This window comes from Triticum aestivum, chromosome 4D (genome assembly GCF_018294505.1).
Source record: "Triticum aestivum cultivar Chinese Spring chromosome 4D, IWGSC CS RefSeq v2.1, whole genome shotgun sequence".
Taxonomy (NCBI): Eukaryota; Viridiplantae; Streptophyta; class Magnoliopsida; order Poales; family Poaceae; genus Triticum; species Triticum aestivum.
Genome location: NC_057805.1, coordinates 106946145 through 106956291, shown reverse-complemented (window position 1 = coordinate 106956291; position 10147 = coordinate 106946145). Strand labels below are relative to the sequence as shown.

The window sequence follows — 10147 nt, the reverse complement described above, 5'->3', positions numbered from 1 at the left end:
TGCCGCCTTCGTGCACCAGGCACGCCGTTGTGCACGGCCTGGTCATGGATGCGCATGCCGTCCTTGCACGAGTCAGCTCGTGTCACCTCCGGCATCAACATGAGGAACGCCTGTGCGCCGGTGCCACATGTTGTACTGGCCACATCGCTATGCACGTCGTGGTCGTCGATGTGTACGTCGACCTTGCGTTGGTTAGCTCTCGAAGATGGAAATATGGTGGTTAGTCAAGTACTACCGGCTGAGAGGGAAATACGGAAGATTTAGTGTTATTTCTTGGCTGAAAAAGAGGTGTGGAGGAGATTTTGTCTGGCCGTCGGATGAAAAATAAGCGTAGGGGAGCACATATGGGAGCACGCGAGCGGAGCAAGCAAAGCCTCGTCCCATGTGTGTACGCATTAATTTCTCCAGTAATTGAGCGCCATGGTATAACTCCCGATGCTGTTTTTCAGTCTAATCGCTAATCACCTTGGTATGAGAGATTGTTGATGCGTGCCCTGTAAACTATGACGGAGGGAGAAATTAATTGAAGAGTTCCGTTTCGTGCATAATTTAAAACAATTTTTATGGAGAGAAAAAGATAACCACTATATATATATACATCTGGGCTATTCTGTTTCGCGTAATAGAATATTATTATTTTACCCTACTTGAACTGATGGTTTCAGGCGGTTGTACTCATGATTTCATCTCATCGAACTGATCTTCTTTTCGTCAGAATGGGGCGTGTAATATATCGTTGGAAAGCTCTTGACATCTACATTACAAATATATATAATTTTTTTGCCAAATCATCACGGGTTAAGAGCAGTTTTGAAAAAAAACGTTTTTTTAACCGAAAACGCAAATCGTATTTTGGACTCAATTTTCAAACGGTTTGTCGGAATTGAGCAAATAAGATGGCGTTGGAAAGCTGGTAAAAATCTGCATCTTCCATATATCTACTGTTTTTTTCAAATTATATACAATTTAAAAGTAATTTGAAAAACGGTGAAATTATGGACGAAACGTATTTTCGCGTTTTTTTCAAACGGTTTGTCGGATTGACGCAAATGATACGGCGTCGGAAAGCTATGGAAAATGCACAACTTTTTCGTATATAAAAGTTTTTGTAATTCCTTACGGTATAAAAACGAATTCGAATACGGCCAAATTTGATTTTGAACGCGATTTTTTTTAAAAGTTTGTTGAAATGGGGCAAATAATATACCGTTGGATAGCTATCAAAAATGCGAAACTTAGTCAAGTTGAACGTTTTCTCTACTTTGCAACCGTTTAAGAATAATTTTGAATAAGACTGATGTATTTATGTGTTTGTATTGGGGTATTTTTGACAGTAGTTTCGAATGGTTCAAAAAAAGAGTACTTGAACGGATGCCCGTATGGTTTTGTACTGAGCGTGTTTTTCACATACTAGACTTTACTCTGTTTTTGCGATATCGGTATGTATGTTTTTCACACATAAACTTACTTACTTTGTTATGCTTTTCCACTGGTTTTCCTTGTAACTTTTCAATGGTTTACGATATTATCGTCCCCGAAGTTGCATGGTTTTATATCGTTGAACTGAATGACATTTTATTTAAAGAAAAATATTGTGTGTCAACTCTAACATTTTCAACGTTGTTCTGGACCTCTTTCATCCCACGACTTGAACGTTACCATTTGAATTTCTTTGGGTTTTCTTTGTGTTTCAGCTTTTTCCTAAAACTTATCTAGGACGTCGTGTTGAACTTACAACTTTTAAAATTGTGAACTTATTATGTTTTTACAATTCAAAGCTAGCAAGTAGTAGGAGATTCACCCAACAAAGGGGCTAATTACATGGAGCAACCGAAGTAATACCACAGTCTGATTGATAGCTAGCAGCAATAGCAGTGATCACCAATACACATACACATCAACTGATAACAAACTTGCACACAACCTGACAAACAAGAAAATACATTAACCGACAAAAAGAACACAATACACATGAACTGATAATCCCCACGGCTAATGGCAGAGCTTTGTTGCATCTAGGTTCACCCATTTATTTAAAGTAGAACTTATCGGTTTTATTAATTCGGGCTGATGTTTAAATGCTCACCATTTTGGCCAACATCAGAATACTCAGAACACAACAATATTTGCTAAAGGTCCTGCAAATACATAGTTACAGAACAAATTCTTTGTCCAATGAGAACGCAAGAGTCACGACCAATATCACAAACAACACTAGCTCGACCGCCCGGCATGTGTGTGCGGCAAGGGGAGGAGATACTCTAATGCTAGATGTGTAGAGACAACAAGCTCACGCATAGAAGACGATGGACGACTCACGCAGGAGGCCTCGAACTACTCCCTGTTGCCACCGATGGCTATGGATCATGCAAAATCCTGACCAAAAGATCACATTTATTTTCACGAAACTGATCTCTTGAACTTGCTCCACGATAATCTTCAAACCTCCTACAAGAATAGTCATTATTTAAAGTCCACATGAATACCTACAAGCAATGATCACAAACATGTACGGAACATTCTTTTAAAGAGGTATGCAGCAATAATTAGAACCAAAAATACGGTGAAACTATGGTATCTACATTAAATATCATCTAGATTCTAGCAACAACCATTTTGCATGATCATTGGCATTTGGAATAGCATCCAACAACTATCCGAGTTCCATAAGACCGCATTTGTACTTACTATGATGATGTACTTGTGCTGCCCAAAAACATACACGGAAGCACAAAATAAAAATTTAAATACATTGGTGCTCACAGGAATAGTCACAAACACCTAAAGAGCATGTTCTTTTCACATCTTCCCAACTACTCGGTTAGAAGAATACCACATCTATGCATTCTAATAGTAGGAGCAAACAAAGAGAGAGATTGCTGTGAGAAAGTGCCATTGACGCACACAGAGGACTACCATCAGCGCTCACATGGGATCCAGGCACAGGAGCAAGAAGTGACAACTTGCCAAAGTGTGAGGAGGGGCTCGTCCGGTGGCGTATCAAGGAGAGATTGCGGTAGCACAGTGAGACCGTGATGCGGGCACCCCTAAACTGATGTGAATTTTGATGCCAAACTGCTGTGCAATCATGCAATGAGTGAGCTACCATATAATATAAAGTTGATCTCTCTCTAACATACATCAAAATATTTTTTACGGTTGTTCTATATGAAATAATGACAAAATACATATTGAACTGATAATAATATATATTATTTTTTTCATATAGGAAACATGTTCTTCTCCACATGAACTGATACTCTAACACACAGAGAATTGTTTCCATGCTTTTCTAAGAACCGAGGATAAAATATAGGGCCGGACAATGGGGGATTAAAGTTTGTAGCAGTAGTGCTCATGGCAATATAGGGCTCTCCCAGGATAAGCCCTCGTGTATAAAAAAGCTAGTGGTTTAAAATCAAAACGTGGACAACGCCACCAAGCATTTCATTAGTATATATTCTCACCTTATCCTCCAGTGCCTATTTTGTGTTATATGAAGATGGAAAACATAAAGGCAATTGTACTTACGATTTGGAATTAGATGTACTGAATAGCATACAGAAGATGGACTAAAAAATTGAACTAGCACAACCATTCTGCCTTTTGACAATCTTTTGAACTAGCTCTACGACAATTTTTTAAACTTACGTTTGTAGATGAAGCGAACTTTTCGACACATATCTTTCGTTTGTAACCATACCCAACTCACACCGTCCTTGATATTGTGTTGAACTACTGTTGCATTTTTTTACGCGGTGAACTTTTTTATAAAAAAAAATACTGACTACTGTTTTCTAATTTACAACAATACGTCACTGTTTTTTGTATGAATTTTTTTGTATAATGCAAATTTGAACTATTATTTTCTTTTCATTAACCAATTACATCAGACTAATTTAGAGAATGTACTTCTTGGCAGCAACACAATGAACCTCCAGGAAAATAAGATTTGTACCACTTTCTCTCCAATGTCACTAGCCATGCTAACAAAAAATAGAATTCATGGGAAAAAATCTTCTCTTTTCAAACATTAACACAAAAATGTCTTGATTGTAAAGGCATCACATGAAGTGTAAAAGTTTTTTTTTCCAAATGACCTTAATCACTAAATAAACGCAGTTGGCTTGATCAGTGTCACAGTAATGCCAATCATCTTATGCTATAGGAAGAACATGGAAATACAGATGAAATTGGACTTATGACCGACAAGTAGTTGAACTGAACAAAACTGTCATTGCGCAACAAGAAACTACAATTAATTAGCCTGTGATGCTCTAGTTCAGCTACACTGCAAGAATTCATTGTTTTTATGTATACCACCATCAACCATGGCACTGGCACTTAGCATCTAAAAACACACAGTGGAATCAACAAACAACTAGTAAAACTGCGGGTAGCATGCATGTATGCATCAGCACTGCGGCATGGGCCTATGGATTACCGCTTTTCCTAGATTTTCAACATATGATTTTTCTCTTTCATGAACTTACCCATGTTTTCTAAGCAAGATGTGCACTCCCCGAAACAGAGTGTACTTACTAAGCATTAGTAATTGAACTTCAAGCATTTTTTGTGTGTAAAATATACTTTTTTAACCCAAGTGAACCATAGTTTGTAGGCGAACCCTTCCATGTAGATGTACAGACATGAAAAGGCTATGATGACAGAAGTGTTGTATAAAACTCCACAAAGAAGAAGAATATTTTTTGCCAAATGAATCATACAAAATATTAACCAAAAATCATTTGTATACACATTATCCAGATATCTCATAAGCCATTTTGTGTACAACATCATTATCAAGCACAGGTGCTATAGGAAGAAGATTGAAACACAAAATAAATTGGACTTACCAATGGGAAGTCGATGAACTGAAAAGCATATAGAAGATGAATTTGTGAATCGGGCTTTTTGATGCATCCTGCAAGAAAATAAGAACAAATATGAGACATGAGGTTTTCTAGGGGGGTTGCCGATGGAAGGAGTAGTCCAGCGAAGGAAGAGGGTAGCCTCGTACAGATGGTTGGCGCAGACGCATCCGTAGGAGGGAACCGAAGCCATGCTGCAGGGAGGCCGGCAGCGACACTCGGGACAGAGAAGCCAGCCGGGGTCCACGTGTGAGGTCGGAGGTTGTGGATCCCAGGCGTGCGGAAACGGGTGAAGGTCGGAGCCAGTGGATGCTCGAGCATGGGAAAATCCTTGAACTTGGCGTACACCAGTAGTAGCACTTACTGGTTCTCCGCCACCTAAAATGCAGAACACATGGAAAATAAGAATTGCACTGATCCAAAATTAGATTCTGAACTAAGTGTCTCACTTGTCTGTGATCATTCCTTGTGAATATTCCATCAAACAGGTTTGGTGTCACTTGATGCAAGAACACAAAACAAGCATACGGAAAGCTATAGTCCTTTCATTCAGCTATTTTCTGAACTGAGCAGTGCATTTCTCCCTCTCAACATCTGAAAAATTCCAATTATCTGATGGTAACTATATTTGAACTCTGAACTACTATTGTAACTATTTTTTGAACTGTTTTAGTTACTGAAGTTTTTATGGTCTAGGCCCTAAACCACAGTATGTGTTTCTATTTTTTGTTTAACGAACTGTAGAATTTTTTGAACCGAACTGCTACTGCAGTGTATACATATCTAAGAGAATTATTTTCCATCAACTAACTGATTTCACTTTTTATGTTGAATTGCTACAAATCTATTTTTGCTAGCAACTGAAAAAGCCTACAAAGGTGTACACAGTTATAGCAAATCCTATGAGAGGCATTTTGATCATACCCATTTTGATGATACGTTGTGTCAACATGTGCATAGGAAAACCACCGCTGCACAATTTGCAATTGATCAATTTCTCCTTTTGCTCACTTCTTTGTCCCCAGCAAAACCAGATTTGACATTAGCTACAAACGAACATGAACATATCAAAACTAGTAGGCGAGTGCACTGAGACATTTTAGCAAACACATGGCATGCACTCAGCAAAAGCTTATGCAGTGAAGAACAAAGAAGGGGGGTGGGCAGGGACCTGGGAGCTGCGACGAGTGAACGGACTGGGGCGGCCGGGTTGGACTGCTGGTCGCAGCTGCGGCGAACCCAACGCCTTGGCCACACCGGGATGAGAGGCAACCAGAAGTAGGTAGAGGGGCGTGTCCACGACGGAGACATTGAACGGCCTGTGGTCGCACGTTGAACTGCCTGCACGCAGTGGGGAAGAGGGCCGGACGGCGCGCGCTGGGGAGGGAGGTTGTGGAGGCGGCACGCTGGGGGAGGGGGGTGTGGCGGCGGCGCGCCGGGGAGGGTGGTCGTGGCTACGGCGCGTCGGGGAGGGTGGTCGTGGTGGCGCCGGCGTCCGACGAGGCGGGGAAGAGAGGCGGCGTCCGACGGCGTGGGGGAGGGAGGCGGCGTCCGGCGGCCCGGGGAGGGAGGGGGCGTCCGGCGGCGTGGGGGAGGGAGCCGGCGTCCGGCGGCGCGGGGGAGGGAGCCGGCGTCCGGCGGCGCGGGGGAGGGAGGTGGCGTCCGGCGGCGCGGGGGAGGGAGGCGGTGTCCGGCGGCGTGGGGGAGGGAGGCGGCGTCCGGCGGCGCGGGGGAGGGCGGTGGCGACTGGCGCCGCGCGGGAAGGTGGAGGTGGTGGGCGCTCGGGATGGAGAAGGTCGGGGGGTTGACCAGATGCAAAGGTCCGGTGGGCTTTGGACAGACGGATCGCCTCCCTGCGCGAGGGTAACAGAATATCCCTGCGCGAGGGTAACAGAATATTATTCCCGTTACTTGTTACTAGTAACAGAATAATCCAGCCTAGTAACAGAATATTATATATATAATGTTTGGGGCACCTAGGCCCATGGTGCGCATGACATATCTATCCGTGCATGATGTTCCTCCTTGAAATAGATGTTTTCAATTTTTGTTTGCATGCACTTTGATTGGTTTCAAAAAAAGTAATATTATATTTTTTTTCTAAGCAACATTCAGTTCCAAAATATCTCGAGTACATATACACACCTAAGATATTTTAGGTTATGTATGTATATACCTACTGATTTATTCAAGGTATTAGACATTTATTTCCGGTTGTGTATATATCTAGTGATATAGACCTACTGATGTATATACCTCAAATATTTTGGGTTATGTATATACCTAAGATATTTTGGGTTATGTATATATCTGCTGATATATACCTACTGATGTATATACCTACCCTACTGATGTATATACCTACTAACGTAATTCATGTGTCCAACACTCATATTTTTTTGAATTAACACTTGTATTTTCTAATGATGTACTTTCAAGGTACATATACTAGTCTGGGCATTATTTATTTTATTGATGGGATGCACTTTTTGAAGACTAGTTTTCCTATTCTATGTAAGGTGACAAGATAATCTAAAACGATATCCTAATTATTTTTTACCTTTTTGGACATATACATACCATGTAGACATCCAGACCCGGTATGTTTACGTACATATACCTAATATAATGTACCAACATCTGGGTTTTTAATGCACGTATTGCCTTCAAGACATACCCCGAAAATTTTGTAGTTTTAGTGGTGACATACCCAAAAATAATAATATATTCTTTTTTGAATATAAAGTATATGCTTGAAGACATACCCATTAATGGTATTGGACACATACCCCCAAAATGATATACTTTGAAAGGAGACGTGCTCAAGGACACACACGTTTTATACCCGTACATACATGGGTATTTTTCCATGGAGACAAAAGACAACCATACCTTATATACCCAAGACGATGATATACCTAAGTATATAACTGTATATATGACTTCGTATTTTATTATGTAAAAAAGAAAGTAATGCATGAATAAGAGAGAAAGAAGGGCACGTGTCATGGAGCATGCATGGCCTTAACGGACCATTAATTGGTGATTTCTCTATCTTTCCTAGTCTGGGCATTAAGTGTCCATATAAAGCAATAATTAGCAATAATTCTTTCCTAATAAAAGAGTTAAGAATTTTCAATTATTGTTAATACTAGTCACACATGCACACATCTCAATGCAATCCAACGGTTTCTAGGCAAGGTGCCCAGGCACCTAGGTGTCCCATATGGGCGTCCTTATATACTGCAAGCGCTGAGGCTCTAGCGTGTGTGTGTGTCTATATATATATATAGACACACACACACACACGCTAGAGCCTCAGCGCTTGCAGTTGCTCTCTTCACACTCTCACCCTCTTGAGATCTAAACAAGACTGCGTTGGCCTCTCTCCCCTCATTGCTGGTCAAAGAGCCGGCAGCATCCCGTCCGATGGGGAAGGGAAGGAGGCTTAATGTTGTCACCGTCGGCGAGGGAGGGAATCCACTACCGGTACCGCTGTTCTCTTTCACCCAGCGGCGGCGCGGGAGAGCCTCCGACCCCTTCTTCCTCGCTGCCGTACATAGTGTGGGTAGATCGGCCTCCGGCCGCCCACTGAGCCACATCCCTAGAACCTTAAGGTATAATTTACTTAATCCACAGGCATTGCTCTAGCCGAATGTGGATTTTTTTCGCTTCTGCACTTGAATCTAGGTGTTGGATCAAACAGGAAAGTAGTGGCGAAAGTTGTATAGCATGAATTTAGGACATGGTTCAAAGAGGAAAGGAAGGGGGAAAGTAGTACAGACTGGCTATCCAACACCTACGTTGGTCGAAAAGGGAAAACAATTACAAACACAGTACACACATCTGTAACGAACTAATCTTTCTGTGGGTGGGGGACAAGGCTGTAGAGTTTGAGCAGGACTAGATTTGCTGCCCTCATATAGGGAAAGGCGTCTAAAGATAACAAAACTGGGACCAACACAAATATGCTCCTTGGTTGTTTGTTCTTTGTTGCAACAGGTTGTGCATCACCCCTTTAGCTGTTGCATCCATTGTCCCGTATAACTCTTTAGCTGTTGTTAATCTAAGAATGCCGCTGGAAAATTGATGCAATGCCACAGTTAAAAGCAAATTACATGTTTAACAAATTTTATTGTTAATATAATCTCTCTGTTAATATGAATCAATGCCACTGTTTGAGAAATGCTACTGTCTTGCTTTCTTTCCCATTTAGAAAGTTAGATGCTTCTTTTTGTGGGCTTCTGTGTCATCCCCCGTTATTGACCAGTAATTGTTTTCTTTGCACCTCTGTGTAAACAGGGTTATCTACTTCACCTCGTTGCTATTGCGACCTTTTGTTGCACTGCACAAAACACTTTTGTTTTAAGAGTGTTATGTGCAGTTCAACCAAAATGTCACACCACCAACATTGCTTGATCTTAGTGGAACTGCACAAGAGGAGATTGGACTTCCTATCCGTGTTGGCAAATTTGTTTCAGATCTTGTTCTTGTGAGTTGTTTGAATTCCGCGTCATGAGAGGTCAGTACTGGCCTACTTCCACATGATTCTGTAGTATGCTTTCATATGTTGTGCTACTTATACGATAATGTTGCTTGATTTTAGTGAACTGCACAAAAGGAGACCATACTTCCAATCTGTATGTGCACCGTAATATCCCATTGAGGTAAGATAATGATATTTCGCAACTGTTGGCCTATATTTTGCTACTGTGATCAGAAAAGTAATGTTGTTGTTTAGTGCTATACTTGTGCTCTCCAATTGACATGCCAAATCTCACATTGAAGGAGAAGCTTGTCTGTTATTGAACCAAGTGATGAAGGGGAAGAACAAGCGGAAAAAGAACAAAAATCAACTCCCGGTGCTGTAATGAAGCACTGGAACTGTGATGACACAAGTAATGATATAGTTTTGCATCTTAATTTATTGCTATGGCTGGAACGAACAACTGTTTTGCCACTGTGATTTGACGCCACTCTTAATGTAATATGTAATTATCTCTACTTGTGCAAACATGGATCTTGTTTGAAGATAACATATATTTTAGTGGAACTGCACAAGAAGATGTTGGAAACATTAAGCTAATCAAGGAGTTTATAGTAAGCATGGCAACCACAGTAGATAATAATGGATGGTTCCGGAGAAGTGCTTCATCTGCATGCTCTACACAATAAGCCTCCTGACAAAGGTTGGTACCGGCCCACGGATTTCATCCATATGATTTAGCTTTGTCATCTCGATTGGTGTTGTGCTACTGTTTAGCTACTGTCATGAC

At 41.2% G+C, this 10147-nt stretch overlaps 1 protein-coding gene across 8 annotated transcripts; it reads right to left on the bottom strand.

Moving 5' to 3' along the window:
* Positions 1 to 2028: 2028 nt before the first annotated feature.
* On the bottom strand, positions 2029 to 6469 carry LOC123096529 (uncharacterized). 8 transcript variants are annotated; one of them, XR_006446650.1, is made up of 6 exons: positions 6043 to 6469; positions 5796 to 5917; positions 5321 to 5465; positions 5021 to 5249; positions 4857 to 4924; positions 2029 to 2448 (listed from the first exon to the last, which is right to left on the bottom strand). XR_006446650.1 is itself a non-coding variant. In XM_044518279.1 (6 exons), coding segments are annotated over exons 2-6 (507 nt in total). In that variant the 5' UTR covers positions 5830 to 5917; positions 6043 to 6455; the 3' UTR covers positions 2029 to 2446. The 8 variants fall into 8 exon arrangements, 7 of the variants coding, with proteins under 7 accessions (XP_044374214.1, XP_044374213.1, XP_044374215.1 ...); XM_044518279.1 differs by lacking the exon at positions 5321 to 5465 and adding an exon at positions 2905 to 3078 and having other exon boundaries at positions 6043 to 6455; XM_044518278.1 differs by lacking the exon at positions 5321 to 5465 and adding an exon at positions 2905 to 3078 and having other exon boundaries at positions 5796 to 6455.
* Between the last annotated feature and the right edge of the window lie 3678 nt (positions 6470 to 10147).